This window comes from Onthophagus taurus, chromosome 8, assembly GCF_036711975.1.
Source record: "Onthophagus taurus isolate NC chromosome 8, IU_Otau_3.0, whole genome shotgun sequence".
NCBI lineage: Eukaryota > Metazoa > Arthropoda > Insecta > Coleoptera > Scarabaeidae > Onthophagus > Onthophagus taurus.
Genome location: NC_091973.1, coordinates 19,312,245 through 19,331,724, shown reverse-complemented (window position 1 = coordinate 19,331,724; position 19,480 = coordinate 19,312,245). Strand labels below are relative to the sequence as shown.

At 33.3% G+C, this 19,480-nt stretch overlaps 3 protein-coding genes and 1 long non-coding RNA gene across 4 annotated transcripts; 3 read left to right on the top strand and 1 right to left on the bottom strand.

The window, feature by feature from the left end:
- The first annotated feature begins 4,663 nt into the window (after positions 1-4,663).
- Positions 4,664-9,129, top strand: LOC139431360 (uncharacterized). The gene has a single exon (XM_071199016.1). The coding sequence runs from the start codon at positions 5,137-5,139 to the stop codon at positions 9,127-9,129; it is 3,993 nt and encodes a 1,330-aa protein (XP_071055117.1). The 5' UTR covers positions 4,664-5,136.
- Positions 9,130-11,716: 2,587 nt separating this feature from the next.
- Positions 11,717-12,078, top strand: LOC111419600 (uncharacterized). Its single transcript, XR_002706978.2, has 3 exons — positions 11,717-11,786; positions 11,852-11,929; positions 11,996-12,078. It is a non-coding gene; the product is annotated as an uncharacterized lncRNA (long non-coding RNA).
- A 3,537-nt stretch (positions 12,079-15,615) lies between these two features.
- LOC139431359 (uncharacterized) lies at positions 15,616-17,295 on the bottom strand. Its single transcript, XM_071199015.1, has one exon. The coding sequence runs from the start codon at positions 17,293-17,295 to the stop codon at positions 15,616-15,618; it is 1,680 nt and encodes a 559-aa protein (XP_071055116.1).
- Positions 17,296-17,779: 484 nt separating this feature from the next.
- On the top strand, positions 17,780-19,480 carry LOC139431358 (tigger transposable element-derived protein 1-like). Its single transcript, XM_071199014.1, has one exon. It carries the CDS (start codon positions 17,780-17,782, stop codon positions 19,478-19,480), a length of 1,701 nt encoding a protein of 566 aa, XP_071055115.1.

Here is a 19,480-nt window from a genome sequence, read left to right as displayed (position 1 = left end):
GCGCGGTCACTTTCGAGGCGTACGACAATAGCGCCTTCTTCCTCCTTTTCCACAGGGACGGTACGCCACACTTGCAGTATAGACTGCTTGTAGGGGTTGTGGGAAAGGCCCCGATGGCGTACCTCAGTCCCAGGTTGTGGATCGGATCGAGTTTTTTGAGCAGTGATTCTCTCGCCGACGCGTACGCTACCGCCCCGTAATCGAGGGTCGGCAGCAGGAGAGCGTGATGAAGCCTCAACAACACAGACGAGTCCGCTCCCCACCGAATACCCACTACCATTCGAATGGTGTTCAATGCCTTCTAAAGAGTTGAAGTAATTAAATAATTTTAACTGTTATGTGCAGCAACATTCAATACGATTTTTTAGAGGACAGGGCTGTTTCACTTACCGACCATTGATTAACCACGCTGTTAAATGTTCTTTTCTTCACTAGCTAGACTTCGGTTAATCGGGACAGCCTTTCTTCAAGTCGCACAATTTGTTTTCACTCTCCCCTTCGATCGGTTTTAATACACAGTTCTCACTTATCTTAACGACACACGGTAATTTAAATCTTATTCGTGGGTATGGTATGGACCGAAAATTAAATCACAATGTCTCCAAAAATTGAGACCAACTTCTCAAAAAAAACAAGAACTGGTTCGCCCCCACCCTCAAGCAATGCAACGAACCAAAACCAAATAATAACGAAAATAAACAATAATGAGAAACTAATAATGTGATGCGTGAACATTAACTCTTTTTAAAAATTAAAACGCAAAGACAGACGTGTTGTCTGGTTGATTGCTTATAATCGAATAATATTTACATCGAAATCAACAAAAATGGTAACATAGGTAATTTATGTTAATAAGGTAATTTGATAAAAGTTATAATTTCTATGTGAAGGTAGGCTGTGTACGCTACAGTTACTCCCCCTTCCACAAGAAAACCAAATGTAAAAAAGCAATATTAAAAGTACGAAAATAAAAGATAAGTTAACAAGAAAAATTAAAGTGAACTTTGAATTGTTTTTTGGTAGACAATGCGTCGTTACTATGGCAGTTATTTGACTTGTCATTAAGTAAAAATGCGGGTTTTAAACGATTTATATTTATAGGTAAGTCCTTATTATTTTTTGAAATTATGAATGTCGTTCGAAGCCTTTTAAGAATTTTAAAAGGGCCTTCGTAACGAGGGGTATGTGAAGGTTGCATGCCTTCAATTTTGATAAAAACGTAATCAGATTTAAAAAGATCTTTATGAAGAAAAGGTTTGTCTCGTGAATGAAATGACGTTTCGATTGGTTGTAGGTTTGAAAATGTTTCACGCAAATTCTGCAAAATGGGTTTCGTCTATAACGAATGTTGTGATTTTATGAAGAATTCAGCAGGTAGTCGGAGAGGTTGGCCGTAAACAAGTTCGGCAGAGGAACAGCCAAGGTCTTCCTAAAGGGAAGATCTGAGGCCTAAAAGAACGACGGGAAGATCGTCATACCAGTTGCTCTTGCTACCTCTGGCAATTAAGGCTGTTTTGAGAGTTCGATGGAATCTCTCCAAAATGCCATTACTTTGCGGATGGAAAGAGGATGTGTGAATCTGGCGAGTGATGGTGTGAGGTATTCCGAACCTAGAGAAATAATTTCAAAAGAGAGTATCGGCTATCGTTGAAGCGGCGATATCTTTGAGCGGAAAAGCTTCTGGCCAGCGAGTGAAGCGGTCAATTGCAGTGAGTAAGTACGTATAGCCTTTAGAAGGTGTAAGAGGGCCAACTAAGTCGATATGAACGTGATCAAATCTGCCACTTGGTATAGGGATTTTTTGGATACGTGATTTTGTATATTTGTTCACTTTGGCTCGTTGGCATGGTAAACATGTCTTTGTCCACCACTGAATATTTTTTGACATATGTGGCCAAAAGAAACGGGATTTAAGGTTATGAACCGTTGCACGTATTTCGAAATGTGAAATATTGTGAAATTTCTGGAAAATGATTTTTCTAAATTTATCTGGCACGTAAATTCTTCGCAATGAGTAGTATAATAATGAGAGTTCTGGAGCGGAAGTTGCGCCCCCTGCGCATGCGCAGGAAGTGACGTCACAGCGCGGGGAATTTGGTGGGAAATTTGAAATTCAAAATTCATGTGGCGCCATCTGGTGGTGTGTAGAGAAACTAAAAAGGGAGTTGTTTACCTGATGGGTGATAGATGGCACTGTTATATTTTTAAAATTTAAATTTACCTGATGGACGATAGATGGTGTTGTTATATTTTTAAAATTTATATTTACCTGATGGGGGATAGATGGCGTGCGAAAATTTAAAATCATGGAAAAAAATTTGGTTGATAGAAAAATATAAACAACAATTATATGTTAATACATTTATTATTTAATTTTTAAAACAAATTTTATGATACAATTATGGTTTAAGAAATTTATATACAGATGAACAGATCAGGGTCATCGGTAGGCAGGAACTTGGGAATATTCCGGAAAAATAATAATAACACAATTTAATTTCCCCCCCCCCCCAATCAACCCAATAAAAGTATTAATAAACATTTTTTTTTTATAATAATAAACATTACATAATAAATAGTTAAAAAATAATAAAAACCTTAATGTTATGGTACTTTTTTTACAAATTCAATTATATGAGCTGGCTTCGGTTTACCAATATCCTTTATTATTATTATTAGATAGATTGATCTTGTAACCTTCTTGATCGGTAATATCCTTAGCGAGCCGGGTAAGTAAAAGAAAAACGTTGAGAAGCAAACCCCCTCGCTTCTAATTCCACCACAACGGAAGGCCATGCGCAGCTCGTAAGACGTTTTTTCCATGAACAATAGATAGGGTAAATTTATCCAACTCAACTTCGAATAAATTTTTTCTTTGGTTTAAACTCACAAAGATCGTAAAAAAAAAACACAGAGACATTGCGCGCGGTTTACGTTTAACGCGTTCGGTTTCTAAAGTAAAACTGATTATGAGTTACGCGATACAATGCTTTCCTCGCCGGGCGGAAGTGGTGTAAAATTACGACGCGGCGCATCGTCAAGGTGCAATACACCTCGCCGACGGAAGTGTCAAATTACCTAGCGGCTGCAATAATGCTGAGCAATGGAATAATTGACCTAAATGAAATGCTATTGTATAATTAATATTAAGGAAGTAAAAAAAATAATACAAATTATAAAATTGTTTTAATGCATTTTAATGCAAATTTAATTTGAGAATTTTGTTTGCGCAATTTATCTGAAATAAATTATTATTACTTAATGGAATGACTTCATGAATTTTGCAGGTGGGATAAATCCTTTAATGAAAAGGTATTAAAACAATTTTATAATTTGTATTATTTTCATTGTAGTTTTTATTTTAAAATGTTTAAATATATTATTTAAATTGGGTTAATTGGTAAATTGTATTATTTTTGAAATATTCCTAATTAGCGTTTTGCGTCAACCGATAAATACAGATAAATAGAAATTTAAAAGTAAAAAAATTAAAAGTTTAATAACATAATTATTTTATTTCATAAGCTTCGATAAGCCGAAAGTTGTGTTCGTTATCCGGATCACGATTCCAATTTAATCCATGACAATTACATCTTAACCATTCGAAATGGATTTGAATTTTATTATTAAACCATGATAATCAGCATTTTTTAAAATCATAAATTGACAATTCTCTAATATATACATTTATGCTTAATTAGCAAATTATTCAACGTATAAATGTCTCTCAATCGGTTCGATTAGCATACCTGCACTTAGCCTTCAACAGTTCAATTTTATAACAAAAGAAAAAATGTCTACACCACCATGCACTTTGCTGGTTAGCAGTACTGACATAATGAATGTGCCAATAAAAACATTACATGTAGTGTGCAAACACCTGTTCTCCCGGTAAGTTTCTTTTTCTTTTTTTTCCTTTATTAATAATACTGAATTAGGTATGGTTTAAAAAGCGTTGCAACAAGGGGGAATTGCGTGATCATCGCACTAATGTATACACCCAAAAATGAGACGCTGAAGAGGAAGTTCGGAAACCTCCCAGTGCAATATATGAGGCTGGGAGTTGAAAATGAAACGGAAGTACAGATGTTGGCATCGGTGATGCATAAATAAGTTTTTGATTTAAGTGTTGATGGGGATGAGCAATCCCCCAAATTGAAAGTCATCGAAAAAATCTCAAGAGACAACCACCACCACCACCATCATCATCATCATCAACATCACAAAAAGGAATGGTTGCAATTAATTTGAATGATGTTGATGATGATGATGATGATGATGATGATGATGATGATGCTGATCAAGAAGAAGAGCAAGACAGTACTAAAAAGAGGAAAGTAGTCACGTTTCCGGATGACGATGATGGCTTTCAAGCTTGTTGTACTCAAATAGTGGTAAATGAGGATGACAATGTGAAATGAAAAATTTTTTAAAAAATAGAATTAGTTAAAATAAAAATCATAATAAAACAAATAAATTTTTTATTGTATAAACCGATTATATAATCCTTTCATTAGTGCAACTTAATTGAACTTAAAGTTCAAAAGCAATACTATATCAGGTAAAGATATTTCGAAAGCAATGGAAAGTATTTTTAAAGGATGCAATCGTACTAAAAAATCTTCAAACGGATCATGAACAAAGTATCGGGGGGGGGGGGGGTCCTTTACTCCGGGGTGCGGGGACGTTCGCAAATAACCTATTGTACCAATAAGTCTATTAGTCAGCGTTATTGCAGCTGCGCGCTGATTGCCACAGTGCATTGAACTTTACTTAACCTGAGTGATTTAATAAAAACCGCTTAATTTGCGTTTTATGTAACAATAATAATTTATGTAATTTGAATATTAACAGGTTAAACTGTCGATTACTCCGATCGGAGTGTTTCGGCATTAGTCGGTAACGGTCGGACAGTGCATCTGAAGTATACTGTCACATACCGAAATCTTCGACTTTACTTGACCTTGATCGAGCAATACTAATTTATGTAATTTGAGTATTAGAGTATGCTCATCACGTACTGGAACGCAAATACCATTCGTTCGCGGTTGTGATAACATCGTAGTAGTTTCACCTATTTTATCTAAAACTTTTATACCAAGTGTTTTGATATTTCCGAAATTTACAAACTCTAAAATGTTTATTTGCGAGCGTTGTCAAGCATCTTTTACATTAAAACGTAATCTTGACAGACATGTACGAAGTAAACATGGTCAATCCAAATTTGATTGTTCGATGTGTGGAAAATGTTTATCGAGGCGAGATAAATTGGATGAACATCAAAGATTATTTCATGGATTACCAATTACATCCAAACGTCAAGCACCGCCACCACCATCAACTCAAACATCACCGCCACCATCAACTCAAGCACCACCGCCACAATCAACTATTGAAACTCAATCGCATTTAGAGATGGGAGGTTCTTCATCATCATCATCATCATCACCACCATCCACTAAACGCCGTCGAGGCTCAACACTACTACCACATTCAATTACCAAGAACAAAGGTAAGGCATGCGAGGTTTGCGGTGAGTTTTTACCGTCACTTACGTCTCTTGAAACTCATCTTCAAACACAGCATGCCGAATTAATCGATAAGAATGTTGCAAAAATGATGTCATGCTATAAAAATAGGGTAGTTTCCTATAAAATTAGTGGAGCTCAATCTGACGATGATATACCGTCATATCTATTGAAATGTTGTGAAACAGTTAATAAACTGATTGAACAACATCTCAATGAGAATGGTTCGATAAAAGCTCAGATTGAGTTATTAGCTAATTTTATTAAGTCCGGGTTTGATGATGATGGTAATGAGGAAATCATAACGTCAGAGAAAAATTTTAATACCAAATTTAAAATTGTCACTTCATCTACTATGTTGAATGAGGTTTATGATGAGATGACTCGCGATATTTTAACTCAAAGCGAGGAGTTTCAGGAGCGTGGGTCTGGGTGGGCTTTCCACTCAATATCTTACCTCCTGTTAAACCTCAACAAATTTGAACCTATTCCCGGGTCATCATATATTCATTTACCTCATGAAATCGTTAAGAAAAAGGCGTGCATCAATATTAAAAACTATGAAGATGATGCATGTCTAGCGTGGTGTTTGACGGCGGCTCTTCATCCCGCTAAATATAGTCAAGACCGGACTTCGAGCTACCCTCATTATAGCCAAGTGCTTAATTTACAAGGGATTACATTCCCCATTAGTGTAAGAGATATTGTTAAAGTGGAAAAATTAAATAATTTAAGTATTAATGTTTATGAATTAGTTAAGGAATCAAAAAGTTATTCGGTGGAAGGACCAATTTATTTTACCAAACAAAGACGTGATATTCATATAAATTTACTTTATTTATATGAATCCGGGAAAGGTCATTTCGTTTTAATTAAAAATCTTTGGAGGCTAATATCAAACCAGTGTGTGAACCGTAACGGCTCTATACACCTTTGTGATGGCTGTTTAACACGATTTTCATCAGCTGAACATTTAACTGCGCATCAGATTAGCGATTGTAATCATACAAAGACAGTTGTACCCTCCACAAATTTAAAATCAAAACCAAATTATTTCGGCTTATATACCCCCCAGAACATTTTAGAGTTTAATAACTATAAATTCACTCAGATGGTCCCTTTTGTCATATACGCTGACTTTGAATCGATTTTAAAACCGATCGATCATTGTGAACCACATTCCTCCAAGTCTTTCACGGAAAAAATTGAGATGCATCAACCGTATAGTTTCGCGTACTATATCGTTTCCACCATTGATTCCAACTTCAATAAGTTTGAAACGTATGCGGGACCTGATGCACCTCAAGTTTTTATCTCTAAATTAATTGATGATGTCAAATTTATTTATAATAAATACTATAAATCCGTAAAACCAATGCTACCTTTAACGGTCGATGAGCAACGGAATTTCGATTCAGCTGAAAATTGTTTTATTTGCCAAAATCCTTTCACTTCAGATCAGGTTAAGGTTCGCGATCATTGTCACATAAGCGGTAGGTACCGTGGGCCCGCTCATACAAATTGTAATTTAAATTTTCAACTTCAAAATTTTATTCCAATATTTTTTCATAATTTTAGTGGTTACGATTGTCATTTATTTATTAAAGAAATGGCTGATGCGGATGAAGATGGGCTTGATGTATTACCTAATAATAAAGAAAAATACATCAGTTTCAGTAAACGGATATTAGTCGATAAAGCTCAAGTGGAGGAGGAAAATACTTTTTTTAAACTAAGATTTGTAGATTCATTTAGGTTTATGGCCTCATCATTAGATTCTTTAGCTGGTAACCTTGACGAATTTGATTTAATAAATATACGTAAATTCTTTCCACACAATGATCAGTTTAGATTATTGAGCAAGAAGGGAATATTCCCCTACGGTTATATGGATTCACTCGATAAATTAAACGTAACTTCATTGCCACCTAAAAACGCTTTTTTCAACAAACTATCATTTGAAGATATAACCGATGAGCAGTATTCCCATGCTCAAACTGTGTGGGAAAAATTTAATTGTCTAAATTTAAAAGATTATTCGGATTTGTATCTAAAAACTGATGTCCTTTTACTTGCTGCTGTATTTGAAAAATTCAGACAAGTTTGCTTCAAAACCTACGATTTAGATCCCGCTCATTATTATACTGCCCCAGGACTTTCTTGGGATGCAATGTTGAAATTTACCAAAATTAAATTAGAATTATTGACGGATATAGATCAAATCCATTTTATTAAGAAAGGTATCCGTGGAGGCATTTCCCAATGCTCCCTACGGTCCGCTAAAGCCAATAATAAATATATGGATGATTATAACCTCAATTTACCGTCAAACTTTTTAATGTATTGGGACGCTAATAATTTGTATGGGTGGGCGATGTCTCAATTTATGCCCGTTTCCAATTTTAAATGGCTGAGTGAAAATGACATACAAAAATTAGATTTTAATAATATACCCGATAATTCCGATTTTGGATATATTTTAGACGTAGATATTGAATACCCTGCAGCTTTGCATGATTTACACAACGATCTCCCGTTTTTAGCTGAGAATTTAATTGCCCCCATTAATCGATCTGAAAGTGAAAGGAGATTAATTCCAAATTTATTTGATAAGAAAAATTATGTGATCCATTATAGAAATTTGAAACAAGCTGTTGCTCACGGTCTTAAAGTTTGCAAAATTAATAGAGTTTTATCGTTCAGACAGTCTGCGTGGTTGAAATCTTACATCGATAAAAATACGGAATTACGTCAATCCGCAAAGAATGCGTTTGAAAAAGATTTTTTTAAATTGATGAATAATTCTGTATTCGGCAAGACAATGGAAAACGTCGATAAGCGAGTCGATGTAAGATTAGTGACCAGTTGGGATGATGTGCATACTGGTAAAGCCGCAGGTAGACCTCGTTTAGGAGCTCGGAGTTTAATAGCAAAATTAAATTTTAAAAGTATTAAAGTATTCACAGAAACGTTTTCGGCAATTCAAATGGATCGTCTTCATGTCGTTTACGATAAACCTGTATACGTTGGTTTTACTGTTTTAGAACATTCAAAATTATTAATGTATGATTTTTATTATGATTTCTTAAAACCTAAATATGGCGAGGATGTTCGGTTGTGCTATATGGACACCGATAGTTTCACTGTATTAATTAATTCTGATGATATATATAGAGATGTGAAGTTAAATTTAAATAAATTTGACACATCTAACTACAGTCCCGATAATCGGTTTGACATACCCTTGCAGAATAAAGCGATTTTAGGTAAAATGAAAGATGAGAATTGTGGAAATATAATGGTCGAATTTGTTGGTTTGAGGTCAAAGGTATATGCTAATAGGGTTGCTGATGGGCGGATTACCAAAAAATCCAAAGGCGTTAAGAAGGCTGTTGTTAAACATCACATCTCTTTTCAAAATTATTTAGATTGTCTAAATTCCAAATCAGTTTTATTTAAAAAACAAACATTATTTAGAAGTTTTAATCACAGTATATTTACTGTATTACAAAATAAATTGGTTCTTTCACCAAATGACTCCAAGCGATATATTTGTGATAATGGAATTAATACACTAGCTTGGGGTAGTATAACGTGTTAAGTAATGTTACTATAATTTTAAGTATATAATTATTAAGTTTGATAGTTTTATTGTACAGTTTTAATACCTTTTGTAATTAGTATGTCGGAGGTTCACAATATTTTTAATATTTAGATTATTTGATTTCATATAGATTAAGTATATTAAATAAATGTAATGTTATAAAAACTTATTTAAAAAATGTATTTATTTTAATTTAAACAAATTGAAACAAGTGTTGGTGAGGTGCAATGAACTTTACTTAACTTCGGTAATTTAATAATAAAAACTGCATAATTCGCATTTTATGTAGCAATAACACCTGTTATTTCTAGAAATTTTTTTTCAAGAAATCTGATATGTAATCTGATACCCTATTGTTCATACTTATGTATATTAATTGTTTTATAAAATTTATGTTTTACTTATGAAACGTAATAAATTTCCGACCGATGACCCTGATGTTCATCTGTATGTATATATATTTTTTTAAATGTAATTGTATAATAAAAGTTATGTATATTTAAAAATTAAATAATAATAATAAATGTATTTCTTAAACACATCATTCTGTTGTTTGTATTTCACCTTCAATTCAATCAGCTTAAATTCAATTAAATAAGTAAGTTTTATATATTTCTTCATTTTTTAATATTAAATTGAAAAGGTTTCGGTGGTTCATAATAAAATCAATGTAATCACTAAAATGTAAATTATCCAATACTTTCAATTTGTATGAAATTAAAGGTTCCTTAGATAAAATATCTCGCATAAATTGCAAACCAACGTGAAAATGGAAAAATGAAAAAGAAAAATATTGTTATATAATTGGTTTATACAATATAAAAATTTTGTTTTATTATGTCTTTTTATTAACAATTCTACACTATTTTATCTGACCAACCGCTTTGTTCGCTTATAACACCGATACTTTATTCTTGATCCGTTTGAAGATTTTTGTTAGTACGTTTGCATCCTTTAAAATACTTTCCATCGCTTTCGTAACATCTTTACCTGATATAGTAGTCCTTGTGACAAATACTATATTGAAACAGATATAATGGCGTGAGGGTGGTTAAGAGATATTCTCTCATTTTGTTAATTGGAACATGGTGTTGAAGCTGATGATTATATTATATTCGACTTAATGATTATCAAAAGTTATTTCCTAATTATAATAATTATCAATACTTGTTGTTTCTTTCTTTGTGCAACTTAACATTTCCTGTGACGATCCGATTACTCCGATCGGTGTGTTTCGGTATTAGTCGGCTGTCGAAGTGTTAAGTTACAATTTTAGGACGCAATCAATTAAAAGTTTAAATGTAAAATAATTGACTGTATTAACATTTAAGTTGGCTGTAATGCAAATAATACAAATTAAAAAAATAGATTTAAATTATAACCGCATGAAATTTAAGTTGTGATGCTTGAATACGCACGCTTAAGTTCCCGCTTAGGAATATGTCGAATAAAACAGATCAGTTTCTGATCAAATTATATCGATAGCGGATGGAATAATATTTTATTGAAATTCAAAAGTCATTGGTATACAATTTCCCGTAATAAACTAAATCTGATGCTTTCTCACTATTCTAATAACAAAAACTGTTTAATTTACAATTTATACGGTAACAATACATATTGTTTCTAGGATCCTTTTTCATGTAATAAACCGAATCCGATCTTTATGTTGCTAGTCTAATATATAAAAAAGAGAAATATTTTTTCCCCTCTTTTACGTAAAAATTAAGTATAAATACGATGTGATCATTTTCATCTATCATTATTAAAGTAAGTTAAAATGGATCTTGAATATTTACTCCACGTTAGAGAAAATCCGGATGGTACAATGACCATCCGGAAATACAAATTTGAGGTGGAAGTGGTTGTAGGTAAGTTTTGCAAAATATATCATCAATATTTTCAATAAATTTTGAAGTCCTGAACTTTCGAGTCGTTAAAACAATTTATAAACAACAAGTTTCTCGAATTTATTTTTTATTTTTTTCCTTTTTAGCGGAATGTGGAGGATTTGAAACAGATTTCCCTAGATCTCGTCGTTATTTTTTTTTATTTTGCTTTATAGTATTATTTTATTTTCTCAATATTTTTTCATAGTGGGGTTATATGATAGCCCTAGATCCCCGTCTCCAACTTCACGAGGGGTAATAATTAATCGGATGGAGGAGGTTGATTGTAAGTCCTTGTTTTTTTTTCTTTTGCTTTACAATATTATTATTAATTTTTTTCTTTTTTCTTAGCGGAATGTGAGGATGATGATAATGAATCTTCATCCTCCTCCTCCTCCTCCTCCTCCTCCTCCTCATCCTCCTCCAACATCGACGAGATGGAAATGCGGGATCGTAAGTCGTTATTTTTTTTTATTTTGCTTTATAGTATTATTTTATTTTCTCAATCTTTTTTCATAGTGGTGTTATATGATAGCCCTAGATCCCCGTCTCCAACTTCACGAGGGGTAATAATTAATCGGATGGAAGAGGTTGATTGTAAGTCCTTGTTTTTTTTTTCTTTTGCTTTACAATATTATTATTATTTTTTTTCTTTTTTCTTAGCGGAATGTGAGGAAGATGGTTATGAATCTTCATCCTCCTCCTCCTCCTCCTCATCCTCCTCCAACATTAGGAGGATCATAGACGAGATGGAAATGCGGGATCGTAAGTCGTTTTTTTTTTATTTTGCTTTATAGTATTATTTTATTTTCTCAATATTTTTTTCATAGTGGGGTTATATGATAGCCCCAGATCCCCGTCTCCAACTTCACGAGGGGTAATAATTAATCGGATGGAGGAGGTTGATTGTAAGTCCTTGTTTTTTTCTTTTGCTTTACAATATTATTATTAATTTTTTCTTTTTTGTGTTTGAGGATGTACAAACAAGGTAATGGGGATGGGCGGTCCAGGATATGTAGTGACTTAAAAAAATAAATAATAATAAATGTATTTCTTAAACAAATCATTTTGTTGTTTCTATTTCACCTTACAGCCATCAATTCAATCCGTGTAAATTCAATTAAATGAGTAAATGAGTTTTATCTATTTGTAATTTTTATTTTAAAATGTGTCAATATATTTAAATTGGGTTAATTGAGAAAATTAAATTGTATTATTTAAACCTTTTCCGTCTTTTATTTAAATGTATTTTTTTCCACGTACATCATTTTTGTTACTGAAAATGCATTAAAACAATTTTATAATTTGTATTATTTTTTTACTTCCTTAATATTAATTATACAATAGCATTTCATTTAGGTCAATTATTCCATTGCTCGGCATTATTGCAGCCGCTAGGTAATTTGACACTTCCGTCGGCGAGGTGTATTGCACCTTGGCGATGCGCCGCGTTGTAATTTTACACCACTTCCGCCCGACGAGGAAAGCATTGTATCGCGTAATTCATAATCAGTTTAACTTTAGAAACCGAACGCGTCAAACGTAAACCGCGCGCAATGTCTCTGTGTTTTTTTTACGATCTTTGTGAGTTTAAACTAAAGAAAAAATTTATTCGAAGTTGAGTTGGATGAATTTACCCTATCTATTGTTCATGGAAAAAAACGTCTTACGAGCCACCATGTCTCGTCGTTAATCTTTTTTCAAGCATATAATTACATGTTCTTAATAATTTATTCAGTTTGGCAGCTATTTGTAAGCTAACAAGTTACGTTTTATTATTATTAATCTACGAAACAGTTGTTCAAGGAACGAACCATGTCTCGTCTAAGTCAATTGGGTCAGTGTAATTTCCTACCGAAAGAGTCAATTTCTGAGCTTCAACCGGACACTCCATATCCAATTAAGTGCGCGAAACGTCTTAAAACGTGTTCTTGACCGTCCGTGGTACTTGAGTTGGAGGCTGGATTCATGATTTCTTTACCAAGACGCATCGCTGAAGATATTGCTGACGAGGAAATCATCGAACTCAGGAAAATGTGCATAATTTATAAGGGTGCAAAAGACATCGGTAAAACTCACCCTGTATATTTATTGGATTTCATCAAGAAACCTGAAACGTAAAAATTTCCTACCGATGACCCTGATGTTCATCTGTATGTATATAAATTTCATAAACCATAATTGTATCATAAAATTTGTTTTAAAAATTAAATGATAAATGTATTAACATATAATTTTTGTTTATATTTTTCTACCAACCAAATTTTTTTCCATGATTTTAAATTTTCGCACGCCATCTATCCCTCCCATCAGGTAAATTTAAATTTTAAAAATATAACAGAGCCATCTATCGCCCATCAGGTGAATTTAAATTTTAAAAATATAACAGCGCCACCTATCACCCATCAGGTAAATTTAAATTACCCGATGGTTAGTAATTTCCGGTCCAACTTAAAAAGATGACAGCACCATCTATCGTTCATCAGGTAAATTTTAAGCTGCGCCATCTATCAATTATCAGGTAAATTTTAAGCTGCGCCATCTATCTCTCATCAGGTAAACCAACCCTTTTTTTAAGTTTAACTACACACCACCAGATGGCGCCACATGAATTTTGAATTTCAAATTTCCCACCAAATTTCCCGCGCTGTGACGTCACTTCCTGCACTGGGAGCAACTTCCGCTCCAGAACTCTCATTATTATACTACTTCAATTATTCGATTGGTCAGCATTATTGCAGCCGCTATGTCACTTGACACTTCCGCCGGCGAGGAATCAGTCAGTTTTACTTTAGAAACCGAACGTGTCAAACGTAAACCGCGCGCAATGTCTCGTAGACGTCTCTGTGAGTTTAAACCAAAGAAAAAATTTATTCGAAGTTAAGTTGGATTTACCCGTCAAACGTAAACCGCGCGCAATGTCTCATAGTCGTCTCTTTTTTCAGTCTTTGTGAGTTTAAACCAAAGAAAACATTTATTCGAAGTTGAGTTGGATTTACCCCTTTTACCCTATTTATTGTTCATGGAAAAACGTCTTACGAACTGCGCATGGTCGTCACCTTCCGTTGTGGTGAAGTTAGAAGCGGGGGGGGACTTGCTTCTCAACGTTTTTACTTATCAGGCTCGCTAAGGGTAGTAGTGTAAGAATGCCGGTTCTAGACCGGAAGTTGCTCCTGCTGCTCCTGCGGTGACGTCACGCCTCAATGTATTAGGTATAGGGGGGATACCAACCAAAGTTTGGGGGAAAAAAAATTAGGTTGCTATTAAAAGTAACTAGAGATCTAGGGATTTTTAGAAAATTAAATAGAAAAATTTAAATACAATGGCGCCACCTATGATTGAGTGGTGTAAGTACTAGATTTAGGAATTTTTTATAAAATTAAACAGAAAAATTTAAATATAATGACGCTAGCTATGATTGAGAATTGAACTGTAAATTAGCGTAACTTGAGCTGAAAACTTAAATGGTGGTGGTGGTGGGAATATAGGATTAAAAATAAAAAAAATCATTACATTTCAAATTAACAATAAATTATATTAGCATAATATATAAAAAAAACCAATATATAATATAATCTGTGATTAACTTGAAATGACTACATTTACGAAATAGATGCCGATGGAATTTCATCATTTGAACCAATATTCTTCTTCTTCTTCTTTATAAATTCAATTTTTTGCACAGTACATGTCTTGTTCAGTTCAAGTTCTCCAAGATATACCAAACACATTTCACTTAGTTCAACAATTTCAGCATCGGAAATCACTTCAGCAATACGTTTAGGTAGAAACACAATAAATCCAGCTTCCAGTTCAACAATTACCGTGGGCCAAGCTCGATTTGGAATACGTTTGACGGCTACAATTGGATACGGTGTATGTAAATGTAAATCACTCACTTTTTTCTTAGGTAAAAATTCACACTGTCCTAAACGATTTAGATGTTCCATCTTTTCAATAAGCGGTGTATAAACTTCAAGTGAACAGGTTGGAGTGTAAATTCGGAATGATTAAATTTCCCATCAGGCGGTAGAGATAATTCAAAACCGCAAAAAAAAATAATGTGGTTAGACGCAATAACATCTCTCTAGATAAACAAATTTCCAATAACAACTGTTGATAAAATTAAAAAAAATAAAATTATCAAAAGGAAAATTCGAGAAACAATAGATATTACTTACAGTATAAAAAATAAATCGATCCTAAGTGTTCCCAACACATCCCAATGGTTGGTAAACCATGTTCTCCACAATCTCAATATGATTTCGATGGGCAACATCCCGTAAAGCTCAAATACATGAATTCTTTTTTTAGTCTTAAATTCACAAAGAATTGATTGAAGATTTTAAAATTGCAAACGTATCGTCCTTTAAAGCCTCATTTTCATAACGTTTAGGTATATAGACTTTAAAATCCTGCAATTGAATTAAAACAATAAAAAAAATCTCGATGGTGTAAATTAACATACTTACCAATGAGATTTGAACCATAGCTAAAGTGTGATGTAAACAGAAAGTAAAGCGAATAAACAATTAACCATCGAGAACTTTTCAATAAATTACAATAAATACGAATAAATTAACTTAAAATTAAACTATGTACTATCGTCATTAATACTATAATGACCCCAAGCGAATGTATTAATTCCATTATTACAAATATATCGCTTGGAGTCATTTGGTGATAGAACCAATTTATTTTGTAATGCTGTAAATATGTTATGATTGAAACTTCTAAATAACGTTTGTTTTTTAAATAAAACCGATTTTGAATTTAAACAATCTAAATAATTTTGAAAAGATATGTTATGTTTAACAATAGCTTTCTTAACACCTTTAGATTTCTTTGTAACCCGACCATCAGCGACCCTATTCGCATACACTTTAGACCTCAAACCGATAAATTCAACCATTATGTTTCCGCAATTCTCGTCTTTCATTTTACCCAAAACAGCTTTATTATGTAACGGTATGTCAAACTGATTATCAGGACTGTAGTTCGATGTATCAAATTTATCTAAATTCAATTTCACGTCTCTATAAACATCATCGGAATCAATTAGTACGGTGAAGCTATCGGTATCCATGTAACATAAGCGAATAGATTCACCGTACTTTGGTTTTAAGAAATCATAATAAAAATTATACATTAACAATTTAGACAATTCTAAAACCGTAAAACCAACATATAGAGGTTTATCGTAAACGACATGGAGACGATCCATTTGAATTGCCGAAAACGTTTCTGTGAATATGCTTATGCTTTTAAAATTTAATTTCGCAATTAAACTCCGAGCTCCTAAACGAGGACGACCGGAGATTTCGCTAGTATGAACATCATCCCAACTGGTCACTAATCTTACATCGACTCGCTTATCTACATTTTCCATGGTTTTACCAAAAACCGCATTATTCATTAACTTGAAAAAATCTTTTTCAAAAGAATTATTAGCGGATTGGCGTAATGCTGTATTCTTATCGATGTAAGATTTCAACCAGATAGACTGTCTGAACGATAAAACTCTATTAATTTTAGAAACTTTAAGACCGTTAGCAACGGCCTGCTTTAAATTTCTATAATGCACAACATAATTTGTTTTATTAAATAAATTTGGAATCAATCTTTTATCGCTTTCACATCTACCGTTAGGTGGTAAAATGTTTTCACATAAAAAAGGTAAATCATTATGCGTATCATGCAAATACTCGGGGTATTCGATATCTACATCTAAAATGTAACCGTAATCTGAAGTATCTGATATATTATTAAAATTAAAATTTAGAGTTTGGGTATCATCTAACCACTTGAAACTGGAAACCGGTAAATATTGCGACATCGCCCATCCATACAAATTATTCGCGTCCCAATACATTAAATGCGATGATGGTAAATTGGGGTTATAATTATCCATATATTTATTATTAGCTTTGGCGTACCGTAGGGAGCATTGAGAAATACCTCCACGGATACCTTTCTTAATAAAATGAACTTGATCTATATCCGTCAATAATTCTAATTTAATTTTGGTGAATTTTAACATGGCATCCCAAGATAGCCCCGGTGCCGTATAATAATGCGCGGGATCTAAATCGTAAGTTTTAAAACAAACTTGCCTGAATTTTTCAAATACATCAGTCAATAAAAGAACATCTGTCTTTAAATACAAGTCGGAATATTGTTTCAAATTTTGACAATTAAATTCTTTCCACACACATTGAGCGTGCGAATATTGCTCATCGCTTATGTCTTCTAAATTTAATTTGTTGTAAAACATGCTTTTAGATGGTAGTGATGTATCATTTAGTTTGTCGAAAGAGGCTATATAATTGTATGGAAATACACCCTTTTTCGTTAACAATTTAAAATGTTCCGGGTGTGAAAAGAATTTACGTATACAGTAGGGCCCCGACATTCACGACTTCAGCATTCGCGGTTTCGTGTATTCGCGTTTTAAACTTTGCTACCTTTTTCAACATTCGCGATTCGATTATTCGCGAATATGTACGCACTTTTTTCTTTATTCAAACGGTGCGCCTGCTGTACAAGCAACCAGCTTCCCATCACGCACATTTGACAATTTGTTTTGTTACGGTTTACGGGGATTCCCTTAATTTCGATCGATTTTAGTGTTTAGGTTATGTGTTTATTTCTGTGATATTTACTTGACTCAGGTTAGTATTTCTTTATTTTTTTTTACTCTATAATTTCTTATATCCGATTAATCTTATAAACTTTTAGAAACTATTATTCTATTCAACATGGCTACAAAACGACCAGCGAACGAAATAAACTTAATTGCCAAACGCGCAAAGTCAGTTATGACATTAGAAAAAAAGATTCAAGTTCTTGATATGCTGCGAGAAGGGAAAAAAGCTACCGAAGTGGGCCGTATCTTTAGTGTAAATGAATCAACGATAAGATCTATAAAGAAAAAAGAAAATGAAATCAGGAATAGCGTAAAAAGTGGCATCTGTTCATCATTAAAAGTAACATCACAAATTCGTGATATGAATATTGAGAAAATGGAGAAGTCTCTTTATATTTGGATTGAAGATAACGGCCGCAGAAATATACCATTAACCAGAGCTAGATTAATGGATAAAGCCAAGGATCTTTATTGTCATTTTTCGGGTGATATAAATTATATTGAAGATGACTCTAAATTTAAAGCGAGCAGAGGATGGTTCGAAAGATTTAAATCTCGATTTAATCTTCATAACGTTAAGTTATGTGGAGAATCAGCTTCAGCTGATCATCAACAAGCTGCAAAATTTCCTGATGAAATAAGAAAATTAATAGAAGAGAAAGGTTATTGCCCTGAACAAATCTTTAATGCGGATGAAACCGGACTTTATTGGAAACAGATGCCAACACGAACATACATTTCAAAAAATGAAAAGACTGCTGCTGGATTTAAATCAGCTAAGGATAGAGTCACACTTTTATTGTGTGCAAATTCAAGTGGAGACTTTATTACAAAGCCAATGTTGGTATACCGGGCAGCTAATCCACGTGCTTTAAAGAACAAGGACAAAGATGCTCTTCCTGTGTATTGGCGAGCTAATGCAAAAGCTTGGATGACTTCTCATATATTTGTTGAATGGTATAAAGAGTGTTTCGTTAAAGAAGTGGAACGTTATCTAAAATCTAAAAATTTATCATTCCGTGTTTTATTGATATTGGATAACGCAACATCTCATCCAGTTGATGTTCTCAAGTTTGGTCATCCATGTGTGGAAGTAGTATTTCTTCCTCCAAATACAACATCCTTGTTACAACCTTTAGACCAAGGTGTTATAAAGGCTTTCAAAAGTCATTACATCAGGCACGCGTTTGGATTTGTACACGAGAAATTAGAAAACGACAGTTCCCTTTCAATAAAAGACGTGTGGAAACTATACAATATTGAACATGCTATTATTAATATAAAATGTGCTTTAAATGACATTAAAATATCGACTGTCAGTAATTCATGGAAAAAATTGTTAAAAAAAGACACCGAAAAATCTTCTGAAGTTGATGAGGCAATAGACAAAGCTGTGCTCTCTGCACGGTTGCTACCAGGAGACGATTTTCAAAAGGTGGTAGCAGCTGATATAGAATCTCTTGTCAATGAAGAAAACGAAGAGTTATCCAATGCGGATTTAGAAGCACTCCTGATAGAGAGTGAATCAGGATCGGATGAAGATGAGGTTATTTCTCCTTGTAATAAATTATCGTTGAAAGAACTTAATTCTTTTATACAAGAAGCAAATCATCTTGCTGAAAAGATCGTAGAAATGGATCCCGTAATGGAACGTAGCATAAAATTTAAAAATGGGTTAAATACTCTTCTTGCTTCTTACAAAGAGCTTCAAAAGGATATGCAAAATAAAGCTGTACAACCTACCATACATTCATTTTTCAAACCATCGTGTTCTAAATCAGTGCCTGAACATGTTGATGAAAGGTTAAGTTAA

Bases quoted from the DNA above. Each gene is read 5' to 3' on its own strand.
- LOC139431360 (XM_071199016.1), top strand. From the start codon at position 5,137: ATGTTTATTTGCGAGCGTTGTCAAGCATCTTTTACATTAAAACGTAAT.
- LOC139431359 (XM_071199015.1), bottom strand. From the start codon at position 17,295: ATGTTTTACAACAAATTAAATTTAGAAGACATAAGCGATGAGCAATAT.
- LOC139431358 (XM_071199014.1), top strand. From the start codon at position 17,780: ATGGCTACAAAACGACCAGCGAACGAAATAAACTTAATTGCCAAACGC.